The 17,998-nt window shown below is 40.5% G+C and overlaps 1 protein-coding gene across 6 annotated transcripts; it reads left to right on the top strand.

Annotated features, from left to right (window-relative positions):
* Positions 1–1,387: 1,387 nt before the first annotated feature.
* LOC114280513 (uncharacterized) lies at positions 1,388–7,130 on the top strand. 6 transcript variants are annotated; one of them, XM_082919163.1, is made up of 4 exons: positions 1,388–1,995; positions 2,086–4,250; positions 5,564–6,222; positions 6,292–7,130. In XM_082919163.1, the coding sequence occupies exons 3-4, from the start codon at positions 5,791–5,793 to the stop codon at positions 7,024–7,026; spliced, it is 1,167 nt and encodes a 388-aa protein (XP_082775289.1). In that variant the 5' UTR covers positions 1,388–1,995; positions 2,086–4,250; positions 5,564–5,790; the 3' UTR covers positions 7,027–7,130. The 6 variants fall into 6 exon arrangements, with proteins under 6 accessions (XP_082775289.1, XP_082775288.1, XP_082775287.1 ...); XM_082919162.1 differs by having other exon boundaries at positions 2,086–5,475; XM_082919161.1 differs by having other exon boundaries at positions 5,564–7,130.
* Positions 7,131–17,998: the final 10,868 nt, after the last annotated feature.

The following is a 17,998-nucleotide window of genomic DNA, read 5'->3' as shown; positions in this document are numbered from 1 at the left end:
GAATGGGGTGTAATACATCATTATGTTTGAATAATGCTCATGGATTTAGATCTTAGCCTCCTAAGCTTGTTAATTAGGGTATTATCTTGTAGATAGTCTAGACCATTACTCAAATCAACATAAATTCAAATTTGAGTGAAAAATACTCCAAACTGCCCCTTCATTTATTTTATTTTATTTTAAAAAAAAAAAAACTAAAACTTCGCTACAAGTTATTAAATTATTATTTTTACTTTTTGATATATATTTTTATAAAAACCTTTACAAAAAATAATTTTCAAACAGCCCATAATTTAACATATCGACCTCCATAGTCATATTTTGAATAAAATTATTAACACATTTTGTGAGTAATTACTTGTTATTTGTGTGATGATTGGAGATGACTTGAGGAGTCAATGCAAATGTTGTTTTGCTGCTGGTTTTTGAGTTAGGGGGATGCCCCCCCTTCTTTGCTCTATAGTTTGTCTTATCAATCAATGAATTATTGTACTCCTTATAAATATATATATTATAGTCTGAAATGAATAGGAAAATAAAAACCAAAGTTCACGAATACACACTGATTTGTGAGCCCACTTGATGACTTTGTTGAAAGATCCAAAAAAAAAAAAACAGGAATGAAAGAAAATATTCAAACAATTGTGCACAAAGGTGGGTGACTCCGACATCACGACGTCCCACTAGATGTTTAAGCGGAAACTTCCATCCAACCAAACCAAACCCCACAAACAAAGAAACGTAAGGAATGTGAAAACGTGTTTACACCCATCCTTTTCTATTCTAGAAGCCTACTATATTTTTGTTAAAAAAAAAAAAAAAATTCACATGAGTCCAAAAGTGTGTTCACTAGGTTTTGGAGTTGCAAGTTGTGCAAGGGATTTGAAAATTGATTTTTTTATTTTTTTTTAAAAAAAAAAGTATAAAAAAATAAAGGGAGTTATGTGATAATTTGTAATATTTTTTGTTTTTTTTTAATCCTTTAGCTATTTTAGCCCCTCTTCAAACATGATCAATTGGACTCATTTCATGGCCTATTTTGATAATTTAAATTATTCATTTTTTAAAAGATATCAAGTAAAATATATTTGTAAAAAATCAATTTGATCGAATGTCAGTAGTATTTTCATCAAATTACATTTGTATCTAAAAGAATAAAAGATAAGTGTAATTTAAAATATACAATTAAATACAAATGTAATTTAATGAAAAGGTAGCCTACCGATATCTATTTAACTTAATTTTTTAAAAATATATTCTACTTGGTTTGAATTATCAAAATGTGCAATAGCAACGGCAAAGCTTGTCCACTAATGATTTTTTGTAATTTGTTTGTAATTATTATTATTTAAATCTATAAATATATAACTTCAGTTATTGGGTGAGTACACACAACAATCATAATGTTCTAAAAAAATAGAATAATTTTACTTTTTAGTAAAGTTAGGACTCGTTTGGAAACATATTATTTTAATAATTTTTTTACTTTTAATGAAAAGATGTGCAGAAAAATAGAGAGAGTAATGTCATAACTTGTAGCGACTTTTTAACTTTTTAGCTAAAATATATTGTTGACAAACAATGCCTTGGTTCATCAAAATAGATTAAGAATTTTAATTAGAATAAAAATGTGTGATTGAGATTAAATAAAATTTCTTAATATGTTATATTATTACTGATATACTTTTGTTCCAAGAGCCATCCTTCTAGATTAAATTAATCATCTTCATAATTTACAAAAAAAAGACTCACTATTGTAAGTCTAGGTCGCTAAAATATAAATAATTCACTTGTTGATAAGTATATGTACACCAACCCATGATATCAGTCTTCCCACAAACATAGACCTTGTTCAAACCACCAAAAGAAACATGGGTATGTTCTTCAAGCCTTCTCTGCTTCCCCTCCTCGTGTTGCTTTTGGTGTTTAGCTTCACAACTACTAAAAGGCCAAGATTTGCAGAAGCCAGACCACTTTCTTCCCCACCTCAACAAAGTAAGCAATTTACTCTCTCTCTCTCTCTCTCTCTCTATATATATATATATATATATATTTGTACTGATTTTGTGAAATGATTATTTATAGGATTGTCAAAGATGCTTGGAACACTAGGATTGGTATGCAAGTGTTGTGATGGACCTGGAGAAGAATGCAAAACTACATGGGTTGAGCCTTGCTCTAAGCTCCAATGTTTGCCTTGGAAAGCTATGTCAAAACATGCGAATAAGATATAGTTTTGATTTTGTTGTAAATATAGCCACTTTATATATATATATATACTTACTAGCTACTTTATGAAATCAAGTGGTCTTCAATTCAATCCAATTTTGAAGTTTTCCAGTTTTCCCTAATTCTCTAATTAACAGTCACTTGAGATTTTCCCTACTCTCATAATAGAATTTGTGCTGCTAACTGGAAACACAGGGCTTTCTTCCTTGTTTCAGCAGAAAATTAAAAATGTTTTTAGCATTTTCTAGTGGTGGTTGTGAGATTTGGTAAAAATTACAATGATTTATGTGAAATTTTAATAAAAATATAAGAGTGTTAATGAGATAAGCAAAATGTCACGTATTGTTCACATAATAAGTTTAATTAAATTTTATTAATGTTGAAATAGTGATATTGTAACTTGATTGAAAGTGTAAGAAATTGATCGTTATAATTAAAAGTGTAGTGATCAAATTAAGTATTTGATTCTAAAGTGTAATTAAACTAAAAACAAAATTCAACCAGAAAAAAAGTTAATTTGGAAATACACCTTTTGTTTTTTTTCTAATCAATGAGAATTGAGTTAATTTGGAAAAGAAAGAAAGAAATAAATAAATAAGATGTTCTTTTTTTGTTTTATTTCACCTTATTTATTTGAAAGTTAGAAAACTTTTTTTCTGAAGCGTATTGAGGATTCATATTCTTGGAGCAACCCAGACATGAATTGAGTTCGTGCATCGTGGAACTTAACTTTTGTTCTAGGGTTGTTTTCAAAATCATTCCGGCTTCGTTTAGTAAGCCTCTCAAATTATAATTTTACTTGTACGGGAAAGAAATAAACCTTCTCGTATAATCCTATTGATCAAGTCTGCGCTCTTCCAAACGTCGTCGCTTTACTCCCTAAAAACACAAACGTGAGTTAGTCGGCGGGTGTGTGCCGAAAACCCCTCCGATGCCTAAGTCAGAAAAATGGACAAAGACAAAAACTCTGTGTATTCAAGAATCAAAGTTGTGTGTTACCTCTCCAGAGGTGATGTTTGTGAGCTTTTATAGGTTCCGTGTGGCACAATCCAAATAGGACTCTTACTCCTCCATGTAGAGTCCTTCTAGGATTCATACTCCTGGAAGATAATGCTTATCCTTCAACACCCTCCTCACTGCTTAAACCAAGTGAGATGGTTTTACCATGGCCGGACTACCATACAACCGAAATAACATTGCCATGCTAGACTAACTAGAGTGACCGATCTAACTGTTAGTTCGGCTCTTCCTTGTTTTTCTCCTACCTCGGCTTCACATGCCAAGACCGAGCTATCCATAGAAGAGTTTAAGCCGAACTAATCCAAAACCAAGTCCTGAAGAGGGCTCAGTATACTTCGGTTCCCTATGCCATGACTGAACTAACTATAGCGACCGAACTAACCATACTGCGACAACCGGTACACGTTTTAGTATGGTGACCGAGCTAACCTCTTTAGGACCGGAGTAACTTTATGGCATTTTTACTCAACCCTTCGCACTAAGGCCCACAACGGCCCAACTCGGCCCAATTTACATATAAATTCCCCTCTCAATTGACCCTTAATTCCATCTGCGTAGCATGATAGGGATTACCTGTCTATAAACCAGGCTAAAGTTTTAACCTTTCCAGCCGAGCTAAAAAACCCTTTAGCCTTTCCAGCCAAGCTAAAAACCATCTTAGCCTTTCCAGCCGAGCTAAATTCACACCGGGCTGTACCTATCCGGTCAAAACGTTCCTTCAATCATAGCAACTAAAACGCTTCTCATTTCATGGACACGTGGCATGCTTTTATTGGCTGAAGGCAGCTGTCACGCGGCCCTCGTACCTTGTGTTTTTTTTGAACAGTTCCTGCCTTTGCGTCCTTCCATCTACACAAAACAAACCCTTACTATTTTGAATCACTACTCATCTCCTTCTCTCTCTCTTCTAACCTCCATTGTCCTTTAACCTTGCAACTGTGAAGCTTGTGTTTTGCTGCTGTCGTGTGCTCCCATCCTCTAGGCTGTTCAATCTTCATCAGGTAAGCATTACAAATCTGTTTTATTTTTCTTGTTTTCGCACTTGTTCAATCTACTACATTTTGTTTTGTGTGTTTTTACAAAACACTATTTTTGCTTTTTCTGCCTTACGTTTTCTGGGAAAAAACTTTATGAGAACCCCATGAACTCTACGAAGCAATCTGTAGAACACTCTGTTTAATCCATAAACACGTCTCAACCGAACTAGGATACTGTTTATGCTATGTGTAAGTCTATCCAGACCATTCAACCGAACCAACACTTGTACCAGTAGTTTTAACAAGTCAAAAAAACATTTTCTGATTTCTCTTAGCCGAGATAACAAACCGAACTAAGTCTGCACTTAGTGTGTTTGAAGGCCTCAATTCCGACCGAACTATCTTAGGGCTAAACCAGCACTCTTAGTTCAGACCAAACTAAGAAAGCTGCCCCTAGAATTTCAACCGGTCTAACAAATCACTTGCCCCAACCGAGTTACCAAGCACCTTGCTGAAACCGAGATAGGACCTGCAATATTTCACAAAGCCGAAGTAAGACTTACTTGTTTTTACTTTGTAGCACGGTCTAAAGATCTATGCTTAACACTTCTGTTTTTCACTTTGCAGACTTAGGTTGCCCAGGCACTCCTTTTGATCGCTCAACCGAGCTACACAGCAACATTTTCCGACCGAGCTAGCACCAAGCATAATTTATACATAACTTAGGAATAAATGGGTAAATATAGGTTTTTAGTAGAAACACCATATGGCTTGGCCGAATTCCGAAGGGATTATAACATCCCTAACGATGTCCACCTAACCTTAGCCAAAAAAGATGCTATACATTGGGGAAACTAGGGCTTTGTACCCTTTACCCTTTTATCAATAATAGAAACCGGACTAAGATTTCCAGTCCAACCCTTAATTTGTGAATTCCTTAGACAAACGAGAATATGCCCAACCCAGCTTTCCACCAACTCATACTGCATAATAATGGGCATAGCCGAGCTAAACCGCCAAGCTGGCATTAACCTCGGCTTAGCCGAACTGTTCCACCAGTACTCCATAGGGTCAAAAAAAGACGGCTGGGTTTACTATCTTAGAATACGCCGCCGCCGAGAAAAAATAATAAAAGACACACCGGACAAAGACTTGAATGACGATGACTTTTTCTGGGTGTTTGGTAATTTTGAATATCAGCAAGCCCAGATCCCTAGCCGAAGTATAAACTGGAATAAAGGAGAACCTGGTATAATTACTTCGGTTTGTTGGCATGCTTTGTTTTATTTCAGTTACCCGTTCCTGATCCGAACTAACAGTTTGTCTTCTTTATGCAGATTCAGCCCATCTTCAATCCTTGTACAGTTACCCCAACCTGAACACTATCTGCGCCGCACTACGTTTTCCAGAAAGAAATTGGGCCAAACTTCTAAATTTCAAACCGACATACAAATACAGCGGCTGCTGAAAAGCCAGAGTAACTGATTTTTTGTTGGAGGACGCCCCCGAACCGGACCCAACCTTGCCACAAATTAACCTAATCCCACTAACTGCTGAAGAAGAAATGGCCAAGAAAAACAGAGTCAGGGCCCTCTTGACCGAGACAAACAGGGCCGAGGTACCACCACCAAACCAAACACAAGAAACCGTGGTGGCCTTACCATCACAACAACCCTCCTTATCACGCCGAACTAAGCGCGCCCGTACTACCCAGACCGAACAACGCTTAGTTGATGAGGACGAAACCACTCTGCCACCAAGCCCTCCATCGAGCTCGCAACCGGAACACGCCGACCGAGCCAGCTCTTCCAAATGGGCACCCAAACTGACTTTCCAGAACTGTAATATTCAGGACATTGATTCAGTTGTCGCTGAAAAAGACCATCTGATGGCTTTCAACCTTGCCAAGAGTGTGTGCCTCCCAGCCGACATGGAACACCACAAGAACTTGACCGAGCTAAAGGCCATCCTCTCGGCCACGAAATCAATGATCCTGGTAAGTTGTTTTTCTTGTCTCTCTAAATATCACCAACTTTCTGTTCGGTGTTTTTTTTTTTTTTTTCAGGTCATGCAAAAGGGCCAAATTGCGCATAAAAAGGTGTTGGAGCTCAGGAACACAGCAAGGCAAGCCATGGCAAAGGTTGAAGCAAAAACAACCGAACTGAAGGAGTCCTACCAGAAAACGGCCGAGCTAGAGACCGAGGTAGCTCGTCTGACCAGACTAGTTACCTCGGCCGATGCAGACAAACAGAAGGCCCTAGCTGTGATGAAGGATAAGTACCTTCATGAGCTAGTTAAGCTCGAAGGTAAGAAGGACGCCGAGATAACGGAGCTGAAGAAGAAGGCAGAAGACGCTGAGTTCCGAGGTTTCAAGGAGGGCGAAGCCCTTTATATCAAACAATGTGAAGCTGCCAAGGATCTCTTCTTCAAGTGCGGTTGGAGAGCGACTGTAGAGCAGCTCGATCACGGTCTAGGGACTGAGGTCTTCAACGCTCCAACATACTTCATTCCGGGCTCTATGGCGGAATATGTTGCTGCTCTTCAGCAACAGTTTCTTGAGGACTCAGATGATGATGAAGAAGAAGCTGTGCCAAAGGATACTCCGGTTGTCAGTGACCCTGTCGAACAATCAGTTCGGTTGGAGCCATTGGTGGAAGACCTGACCGGCGAGTTCCCTACTGAAACCGTACCTCCAGCTGACACCGAGCTCTCAACCGAGGCCGTGCCACCGTCCGAAACCGGGCTTCGTGTTGATATTGATGCTGATCTTGACGCTGAAATAGATGATCTTTTTAACTGATTTTGTATTTTTCTTTTCTTGTTTTTGGTCTTGTAACCGGGCTGAAGCCCCTCCTTTGTATTTCGCTTTGAATTTGATCAATGAAAATCATCTTTTGTATTCAACACTTATTCCGGTTTGACCTGTATGCTTGCACTTGTAATGAGTTTTTCAATGAATTCTTTTGCTCCAACTGTTATCTCGGTTTACTTTCCTGTTTGTGCTTGCTTTCTAACTGCAACTTGAACGAAACACAATATTTTTGGCCGAGATACTTTATTCCGGTCTTAGCTGAGCAATCTGACTGAGCTTACTAGCCAACCACTCTATAGCCGATATACTTACTTCGGCTGAAGAGTAATAAGAGTTTAATCCAGCCAACCTCTAAGTTGGTTTTTTCCAGCCAACAACTCTTTAGCCGATGTCCTTATTTCGGCTAAAGAGTACTAAGAGTTGGTTTAATCCAGCCAACCACTCTTTAGCCGATGCCCTTACTTCGGCTAAAGAGTACTAAGAGTTGGTTTAATCCAGCCAACCACTCTTTAGCCGATGTCCTTACTTCGGCTAAAGAGTACTAGGGGTTGGTTTAGTCCAGCCAACCACTCTTTAGCCGATATCCTTGCTTCGGCTGAAGAGTATGAAGTGTTGGTTTAATCCAGCCAACCACTCTTTAGCCGATATCCTTACTTCGACTAAAGAGTACCAAGTGTTGGTTTAATCCAGCCAACCTCTAGATTGGTTTTTCCAGCCAACCTAAAGTAAAGTGTTTGATTATTTCGACCAAACGTCCTGCAGCCTGTATCCTTATCCTGGGCTTAGAAAGGGTGTTGATTTTTCCAGCCAACCTTTAGATTGGTTTTTCCAGTCAACCTAAAGTATAGTGTTTGGGTATTCCGACCAAACGTCCTGCAGCCTAGATCCTTATCCTGGGCTTAGGAAGGGTGTTGGTTTTTCCAACCAACCTTTAGATTGGTTTTTTCAGCCAACCTAAAGTATAGTGTTTGGGTATTCCGACCAAACGTCCTACAACCTGGATCCTTATCCTGGGCTTAGGAAGGGTGTTGGTTTTTCCATCCAACCTTTAGATTGGTTTTTCCAACCAACCTAAAGTATAGTATTTGGGTATTCCGACCAAACGTCCTGCAGCCTGGATCCTTATCCTGGGCTTAGGAAGAGTGTTGGTTTTTCCAGCCAACCATGTTTTCAATGCCCCTAATTTGCTAAAACAATTTTTACAGAATAAAACACTTATACTGAAAAAACTACTTGTTTTATTGGGGAAAAGAAAAATTACAAGTATTTTGAAGAAAAGCTAAAAATAAAATAGTTTGAGATTGGCAGTATTCCATGGCCTGGGAATTTCTTTGCCGTCCTCATCTTCTAAGTGGTATACCCCTTTGCCGGCTAATCTAATGACTTTGTAAGGTCCTTCCCAATTGGGGCCTAACTTGCCATCTCCTAGAACCAAGGTGTTTCCCATTACTTTGCGCAATACCCAATCTCCGATCTTGAATTGCCTTGGATGTACTGTTTTGTTGTATTTCCTGGATAACTCTTGTTGGTATGAGGCAATGTGAACCAGTGCTCTGTCTCTTCTTTCCTCTGCAAGGTCGAGCCCCAATGCTATGGCTTCTCCATTCAAGTCTGGATCAAAATTTTCGCTTCTAATTGTGGGGAGGCCAACTTCCAGCGGGATTACTGCTTCCATGCCATAGGCTAAGGAGAATGGTGTTTCTCCTGTTGATCGTCGAGGTGAGGTGCAGTAAGCCCATAAAACATGAGGAAGTTCCTCCGCCCATTTGCCTTTTGCCTTCTCTAACCTTTTCTTCAGTCCATCTAAGATGACCTTGTTTGATGCTTCTGCCTGGCCGTTGGCTTGGGGATATGCTGGTGTAGAATTGTAGAACTCTATTTTGTATTCTTCACAAAAGCCTCTAAAGATTCTGCCATCAAACTGGGTGCCGTTGTCTGATATTAAGGCTTTAGGTATGCCGAATCGAGTAATGATATTCTGCCAAACGAACTTCTTCACACCTTTTGCCTTGATTGATGCCAATGCTTCTGCTTCCACCTACTTTGTGAAGTAGTCTGTTGCTGCGAGAAAGAACTTCCTATTTCCGGGCGCTGTTGAAAGTGGTCCTACTATGTCCAAGCCCCACATTGCGAAAGGCCATGGGCTGGTCAATGGTAGGAGTTCTCTGGTCGGCTGATGTATTTGATGTGCGAACTTCTGACATTTCTCGCACTTCTTCACATACTTCTCTGAGTCAGCTTGCAGGTATGGCCACCAGTATCCTTGCGAAATGGCTCTGTAAGCTAACGATCTTCCCCTTTGGTGGCTTCCGCACACCCCTTCGTGTATTTCGAACAAGAATGCTTCTACTTTGCTGGGGTGGACACACTTTAGATAAGGTCCTGAGAATGACTTTTTGTATAATGCCATGGATGGGGAGAGCCAAAATCGCTGCGACTTTGCTCGAATTTTGTTGGCTTTTTTCTTGTCTTCTGGTAAGATTCCGTCTTTTAAGAACAGTATAATAGGATCCATCCATGAGGGGCCTAATTCGGCGCAACATACCTCTTCTACTTCGGGGTCTTCAATGCTTGGCCTTGGTAGGTAGTCAATTAGTAGTGGGTGAGGGATGGATGTATCTGCCATTGACGCAAAACCTACTAGTTCGTCTGCTCTGCTGTTTTCCTCCCTGCCAATCTGTTCTATCCTTACTACTTCAAATTTCTTGATCTCTATTCTGACCAATTCTTGGTATTTGTCCATCCTGTCATCCTTTGCTTCATAGTCGCCAGAAATTTGGTTTACCACCAGCTGTGAGTCGTTATAGACCATTAATTCGGTGGCCTTCATGTAGAATGCTGATTTGAGTCTTGTAAGAAGTGCTTCATACTCCGCTTCACTGTTTGAAGCTGAGAAGCCAAGGTTGATTGCTTGTTCCACAACCAGGCCGTCTGGTGAGGTAAGGACTATGCCAAGTCCTGCACCATGCCGGTTGGATGCTCCATCCACAAAGAGCTTCCACATCTCTCCAACGAACAACTTCCAGCATGTGGAGGGGTCAGATGATGTCGTGGGGTCAAGAATGTTGCTGGTGTTTTCTTCAAGGTCCATGCTTGCTGTCTGCCCCTCGCTATCTGATTGTATCAAGTTTTTATTTGTTGGTGAGTCTTGGCTTGGTGTAGCTTGGTTCGCTTCTTCCTTGTTTTCATTATTCTGGTCTGCATTGGGGTCCGACTGAGTATCCTGCACCAGGGGTTGCGCTATTCCGGCGTCAACTTCCTCCCCTAGTACGTTTATGTCAGTTAGGTCGACTGGGCAGATATGATGATCTCCTGGGGTAAATTCTATGACAAAGTCTGCCAAAGCTTAGGCTTTTATCACGGTTCTGGGTTGGAACTTGATGTCGAATTGTCTCAACTCTACTGCCCACTTCAAGATTCTCCCAGAAAAGTTCGCCCTTTCAAACAGAGCTTTTAATAGGAAAGCTATGAGGACAACTATGGTGTGGGCGTGAAAGTAGTGCGACAACTTCCTTGATGCCATCATCAAGGCCAATGCCAATTTTTCCAGTGGCAAGTACCTTGTTTCGACACCCAGTAATGTCTTGCTGACATAATAGATGGGCAGATGTTGGATTCCTTCCGCACGGACCAACACTATGCTAACTGCATGCTGAGAGACCGCCAGGTACAGGAAGAGTTCTTCTCCAGGTATTATGGTGACCAGCAATAGTGGAGAAGACATATATTCTTTCAAGCTTTCTAGAGCGCGGTCGCATTCTTCGTCCCACTCGAACTTGGTTTTTAACGCTTGAAAAAATGGTTGTAGTCTGTCTAACGACCGGTTAATGAATCAGTTGAGTGCAGCTGCCATGCCGGTGAGATACTGCACTTCTTTTACTAAATTAGGCCTCTCTAGATCCTGAATAGCTTTGATCTGGGAGGGGTCTGCTTCAATACCCCGGTTGGTCACTAGAAAGCCTAGGAATTTGCCAGATCCTATACCGAACGCGCACTTGGATGCATTAAGGCGCAACTTGTGCTTCTTCAGAATCTGGAACATTTCACCTGGGTCCCTTAGATGGTCGTTCTCATCCTTGCTCTTAACAACCATGTCGTCAATGTAAGTCTTCATTGTTCTGCCTAACAACGGCTCAAACATCTTGGTGACCATTCTCTGGAATGTTGCCCCTGCGTTCTTTAGGCCAAAGGGCATGACCTTGTAGCAATACAGTCCTCTTGGAGTTGTAAAGGACGTGACCTCCTGGTCTGGTTCGTACATGGCGATCTGATGGTAACCTCTGTACGCATCAAAAAAGCTAAGTCGGTTATGCCCCACTGTTAGGTCTACCAATTGATCTATCCGTGGTAGAGGGAAGTTGTCCTTTGGGCATGCTTTGTTGACTGTCTTGTAGTCGACGCAGACACGCCATTTGCCATTCTTTTTTGGTACCACGACTGTGTTGGAAACCCATCTGGGGTAATGTACCTCTCTGATTGCTTCTGCCTCCAGCAGGTTTCCCACTTCTTCTGCCACTATTTCGGCGTGGTGGAGTGCCGATCTGCAAGTGCGCTGAATGATTGGTCTGGCAGATGGGTGGACATTGAGTTGGTGACAGATGAAGTTTGGATCAATGCCAGGCATGTTGTAGGGTGTCCAGGCGAACACTTCGATGTTAGAGGTCAAGAATTCCAAGACCTCTAATCTCTCAGTGCTGGACAACGACGAACCGAGGAAAAAGAACTTATCCGGGTTCTTTTCATCTATTCTTACCTCTACCAAATCTTCCATCGCTTTTTGATCAGCTGTTCTGCCGACATCTGCGAACAGTTCATTACTCTCAGGTTCTTCCACTGAATGAACATATCCCTTGGCAGCGCGGCTGCCATTAGCCGTGACAAAGCATTGTTTGGACATAATTTGGTCTCCAAAGACCTCTTCAATTATTCCGGCTTCGTTGGGAAACCGCATTACTTGATGGTAGGATGATGCTACTAATTTCATGGCATGGAGCCATGTTCTTCCCAAGATTATGTTGTAAGTGGAAGGGACCTTCAGCACCCAAAATTCCACTTATTTTGTCACGCTCCCTGCCCTGACTGGCAGGATAATTTTGCCAACTGGCCATTCTGGCATTGAGTTGAATCCAATCAGGGGGGATACAACTGGTGCCAGGTCTTTGTCCTCCAATTTCAGTTGTTTGAAGGTGTCGTAGTGCATTATCTCACATGAGCTACCTTGGTCTATCAGAATTCGTTTGACGTCATAATCTTTGACGCGGAGGGTGACGACCAGTGCATCGTTGTGAGGGCAATATATTTTTTCCAAGTCCTTGTCTGAAAAAGACATGACGTTCGTGGCCTCTGTTCTCCCCTTTTTGATGGCAGGTTGGGCACTTAGTACCTCCCTTAAGTGCTCAGCCTTCTTGATCGATCCTCTGAGCTCGCATACACGCTCAGGTTCGAATACTCCATATATCACATTGATCACGCCTTGAGGTGGGGCGTCAATTGGCATTCCATTGGGGTTATTGTGGTCCTGGGGGGCTGGTTGTGTCCCTCCTTCAATGTATTTATCCAGGTGACCAGCTGCTACCAATTCCTCCAGATGTTGTCTCAATGGCATGCAATTTTCAGTGCGGTACCCTTTTTCTTTGTGAAAGGTGCATCGCGATCTTTCGTCATAGTCTTTCTGTGCTTCCCCTAGCTTAGCTGGCCATCTGACGAAAAGCTCATCGCGTATTTCACTCAGAATCCGATAGATTGGTTTCTTGAATACCGTGGTTACGACAGTGCGGATTCTCAACCATCTTTTATCCTGGTCTTCTCCGTTGTCTCGCCTACCTCGTCCGTTTTTGTTCGGACAATCTTTGCTGTGGTCTTTTTATCTGGTACTGCGGTCGTGCCAGATTTTGTTTTGGCACGGGCGCCATCCTCTTCCACCCTGATGTGCTGATGCACTCTTTCTATCAAGGCCTCCATGGTGAGGGGCGGTGTCATGGTGATTGAGTCCCTTAGTCTATTTCCGACTGGAAGGCCTCTTTTGTATTGTGCAATGGCGAGATTGGTGAGGCAGTCCCCAATCTGGTTGAATGTTTCCTAGTAACGACTATTGTAAGATCTTAGTGTCTCATTTTCGCCCATGTCGATGGAGAGTAACTGGTCAATCTCCACCGGGGTTTTGGTGTTCGTTCTGAACCTCGTGACGAACGCCTCTGCCAATTGTGCCCAGGAGGCTATGCAGCCTTCTGGAAGTTTTCGAACCAAGTCAAGCCTAGGTCACCAAGGCTTGATGGGAAGAGGATGCACATCAAAGCCTCGTTTCGCCGATATACCGCCATAACCTGGCGGAAGTGGCTTAGGTGTACGTAGGGGTCCGTCTTCCCCTCGTACGTGGTGAATTTGGGCTAAAGGAAACCTGAAGGTAGAGGCGCGTTTTCAATTGCCGGAACAAACGGCGAGGTCTGCAGCCTTGCTAATGCTTTGTCCATTGGTTCGTAGGCAGGACATAGTAATGGCATTCCGACCTCGACGCTTCCATGTGTCCGAGGAGTCAACCGCTGAAGGGCTGATACCCTGCGAGGGTTGCATGCCCTAGTATCCTCCTTCTGTCGTGCCCTTTCTTCAAGCACAGTCCGTAAGTCGGATGATTTGGGCAACTCCGTTTGCCTGGATAATGTATGGTGCGTGTGTGAGGGCCGATAGGTACTTCCCTCTGTGTAAGACCTCAATGATCTCGTTCTCTCAGACCTGGAGAAACGAGTTCTGGAGGTTCTGGGTTGAGTATCGCCTGTCCTGAAGCTTCTACTCTCTGCTTGTGATGGTGTGGAATGCCTTCCACAGTTTTCTGAACAACGAGGGGGCGTCTTGCTTTTGCGCCCCTCTCCTGTCGCCATTCTTTTTCCCTTCATCTGACGCTTCAAGGCCTCCATGTCCACCGCCATCTTCCTTATTAATTCATCTTGCTCCTTCACGCGGTCCTCCAGAACTTGAGGATCAATCCTCCTCCTTCGTCTGTCAGGACTTCGTGGACGAGAGTGACGGGGGCTGTTAGTCCGCCTCCTCCCCCTTGTATCCCTCCTGGGATTTTGTCTCTGTGGCTCTAAGTCCGCTATGGGAGGGATAGAAGGTAGGCTTTCGCGTCTTGCACCCCCCTCTAGTGTTTGTCCGTCGATGGCGGACTGCGGCAAATCTTCGTTGTGCGCCATTGCTTCTAAAGAGGAAAAGCTTAATCAAGAGGTTTTGTTCTGTCTGTTTTTCCCACAGACGGCGCCAATTGTACGAGAAAGAAATAAACCTTCTCGTATAATCCTGTTGATCAAGTCTGCGCTCCTCCAAACGTCGTCACTTTACTCCCTGAAAACACAAACGTGAGCTAGCCGGCGGGTGTGTGCCGGAAACCCCTCCGATGCCTAAGTCAGAAAAATGGACAAAGACAAAAGCTTTGTGTATTCAAGAATCAAAGTTGTGTGTTACCTCTCCATAGGTGATGTTTGTGAGCTTTTATAGGCTCCGTGTGGCACAATCCAAATAGGACTCTTACTCCTCCATGTAGAGTCCTTCTAGGATTCATACTCCTGAAAGATAATGCTTATCCTTCAACACCCTCCTCACTGCTTAAACCAAGTGAGATGGTTTTACCATGGCCGGACTACCATACAACCGAAATAACATTGCCATGCTAGACTAACTGGAGTGACCGATCTAACTGTTAGTTCGGCTCTTCCTTGCTTTTCTCCTACCTCGGCTTCACATGCCAAGACCAAGCTATCCATAGAAGAGTTTAAGCCGAACTAATCCAAAACAAAGTCCTGAAGAGGGCTCAGTATACTTCGGTTCCCTATGCCATGACCAAACTAACTATAGCGACCGAACTAACCATACTGCGACAACCGGTACAAGTTTTAGTATGGTGACCGAGCTAACCTCTTTGAGACCGGAGTAACTTTATGGCATTTTTACTCAACCCTTCGCACTGAGGCCCACAACGGCCCAACTCGGCCCAATTTACATATAAATTCCCCTCTCATCACCCATTACTTTGAGTGTGGTATTTGTTTTAAGCTTTCAAATCATAATTCTAAACTCAATTCAAAACATAATCATTACTTTTCAAAACTCATAACTAAACACATAATTCAAAACTCTTTTCAAAACTCAATTCAAATCAATATTTTAATTTTTTAAATATTTTAAATATTTTAATATTTTAAAAATATTTTAATTTTGTTAAGATTTTAAATATTTTAATATTTAAATATGTTATGATTTTTTTAATTTTTTGAATATTTTTAAATATTTTAATTTTTAAATATTACGATTTTAATTTTTAAATATTTTATAAAAATAAATTCAAACTCTATTTTATAAAAATATTTTTAAATATTTTAATTTTTTTTTTTGTTATGTATTTGGTTGCGATTTTAGTGTAGAGTTGTGAAAGTAGCCTAGAGTTTCAAGTTATGTGTTTGGTTATGAGTTTTAAAAATATTTTCTAATTGAGTTTTGTTTTATGTGTTTGGTTACGATTTGAGTGTAGAGTTGTTTTAAAATTTTAAATTATTTAAATTTTTTGAATATTTATTTAAATTTTTTACTTATTAAATTTTTTAGATTATTTAAATTATTTAAATATTTATGATTTAAATTTTTTGAATATTTATTTTGAAAAAAAATTATTTTTAATATTTTGATTTTCGGAATATTTTTAATATTCTTAATATTTTAATTTTCAGAATATTTTTAATATTTTAATTTTCTAAATAATTTTAAAATATTTTTAATATTTTTAATGTTTATACAGGCCTAAAAAATGAATTGATAGAAAAATTAATTGACATAGAAGTTATTTAAAAAAAAATATTTGAAAAAAAAATTATTCAAAAAAATTACTTAAAAACAATTAATTGAAAAAAAAAATTCCTTTTTTTATTTGAGTATTTTAAAAATAGTTTAGCTATGACTGTTGATAAAAATACGGATATCGAGTTATGAGTTGTGTGTTTGATTATCAATTATAGGCTGAATTATGTTTTGAAAACTCATCACCGAACAAATTTTCTTATTTCACATGTCACATCAAACTTTCAAAACTCAATTCCACATACAATTCAAAACTCAATTCAACACTTTATTCAAAAACCATAACCAAACAAATTTTCTACACTCAAATCATAATTTCACAACTCACAAACTCAAAATACAACTCATACTCTCAAATTATATTTACAAGACTTTACCAAACACAACCTCCGTTTTTCATTTGATTTTAACATGATTTGGGTACTTTTCTCAAACAACTTGAAGTAGTGACTTATAAAACCTGGGTTGTTTGGGAAGTGAAATTTTACCCTAATTTAGGTTAAAATTCATAAAAAAAATAAAATAAACTAAAATAATTAATAAAATAAAATATCATATCAAACTCATAATTATTTAACTTTTTTTCCTACAAACATCACATCCAACTACAAAAAAAAAATCTAATTATCTTCCTAAATATAAAAATTTTAATCTATTAAAATAGTTAAAAACTAAAATAACCTTCCAAAAACTCACAAAAAATAATTCATCACCCTAATTTAACCCTTCAATTCCATCGCCAATGATGTGAAATTAGGGAGTCAAAGATAAGAGAGAAATGTGAGATTGTTTCACATAAATCTTAGTCATTCAATTCCATCTCCAATGATGTGAAATTAGGGAGTTGTACGGGGATGAAATATCCTCTGCTTCCCGTACTTCTTGGAGTCCAAGCTTCACGTGACGGCGCCTAACCTGGCAACATAGAGAACAGTGAGCTGCCCGGCGGTGGTGTGCCGGATAGACCCTTCGACGATCAAGTCAGATCACTTGAGGAAGAAGAAGAAGGCCGTTAGAGAGAGAGAGAGTGTGTGTTTTGGATAGCATAAGTTGCTTACCTCTAACGTTCATCCTCCCTTCCTTTTTCTAGGCTGGCTATGCATCCTCAGGATTGTGCGCACACTACCTCTGCTGTGCTTCCCTGGACAGTTGGTTGTGCTCGCCTCCCACCATCTTACACGTGTAAAAGCCAAATCCTCCATCCAGTACATGCAGAATTGCCAAACGGTACTGACGCGTGCCTGGAGCAGATATCCTCTCCCTCACGCCATTGGCTCAAGTGACACACCTGACCGGCATACCAAGACCGGCCTATTCCTTGGGAGAAAATCACAACCACAAAGGACACGACCGAGCTTCCGAGCTATCCGGTCGGGCGCACGCCGACATCTTCCCAGCTAGACTCTTTCCGGACTGTCATCTGCTCGGTCGTGCCGTGCTAACGTTCGCCTACCGCCGAACGCCTAACAGCCACAGCTCGGCCTGGCCTTAGAGCATGCCTGGTCGGCAAACCTAGCTCGACGGTGTAAAACGGGCCAGAGGGCCGTGCCGATTGAGGAGATAGCTCGGCACCAAGAGGCTTGCCACGCCTGCGTTACCATAGCTCGGTCGTACTGTCCGGTGCAAATCTCCCCTCTCAGGAGTCAAAGATGAAAGAGAAATGTAAGATTGTTTCACACAAATCCTAGCCATGTCATTGGAGGTAGAATTAGAGAGTCTCAATTAGAAGATGTTGTGGGAAGGAGATGTGGCGGAACTGAAATTAATTTTGAACTCTTCCCATACAGACCCCTAGGAATTGAACAATGTCATGTTAAAATTTGCCAAATTAAAATAAAAATAAAAATAAAAATAAAAATAATGATAAATAATAAATAAAAAAACTCCAAGGTGATGTCACACTTATAGCAAGTGATAATAAATAATTTAAAATGAGATCATGTGAGGATACTTGATTAATTTAGTGAGTGGGGAGTTGATTTCACCCATTTATTTGCTCAACTCTATCGGTCAATAACATTGTAAGAGAGTTTCTTATATTTCTAACATGGACAAGTTATTATTTTATTTTTTAAGATTACAATGTTGGCAGTGTGATTATCCAATAATAGGGAATTAA

Source organism: Camellia sinensis, chromosome 3, assembly GCF_055761805.1.
Source record: "Camellia sinensis isolate YWXY chromosome 3, ASM5576180v1, whole genome shotgun sequence".
Taxonomy (NCBI): Eukaryota; Viridiplantae; Streptophyta; class Magnoliopsida; order Ericales; family Theaceae; genus Camellia; species Camellia sinensis.
The sequence above is the reverse complement of the archived record's forward strand: the minus strand, read 5'-3'. Positions and strand labels throughout refer to the sequence as shown.

What these genes read in the sequence shown, in the direction of transcription:
- LOC114280513 (XM_082919161.1), top strand. Translation starts at nt 5,791, where the DNA reads ATGGCCAAGAAAAACAGAGTCAGGGCCCTCTTGACCGAGACAAACAGG.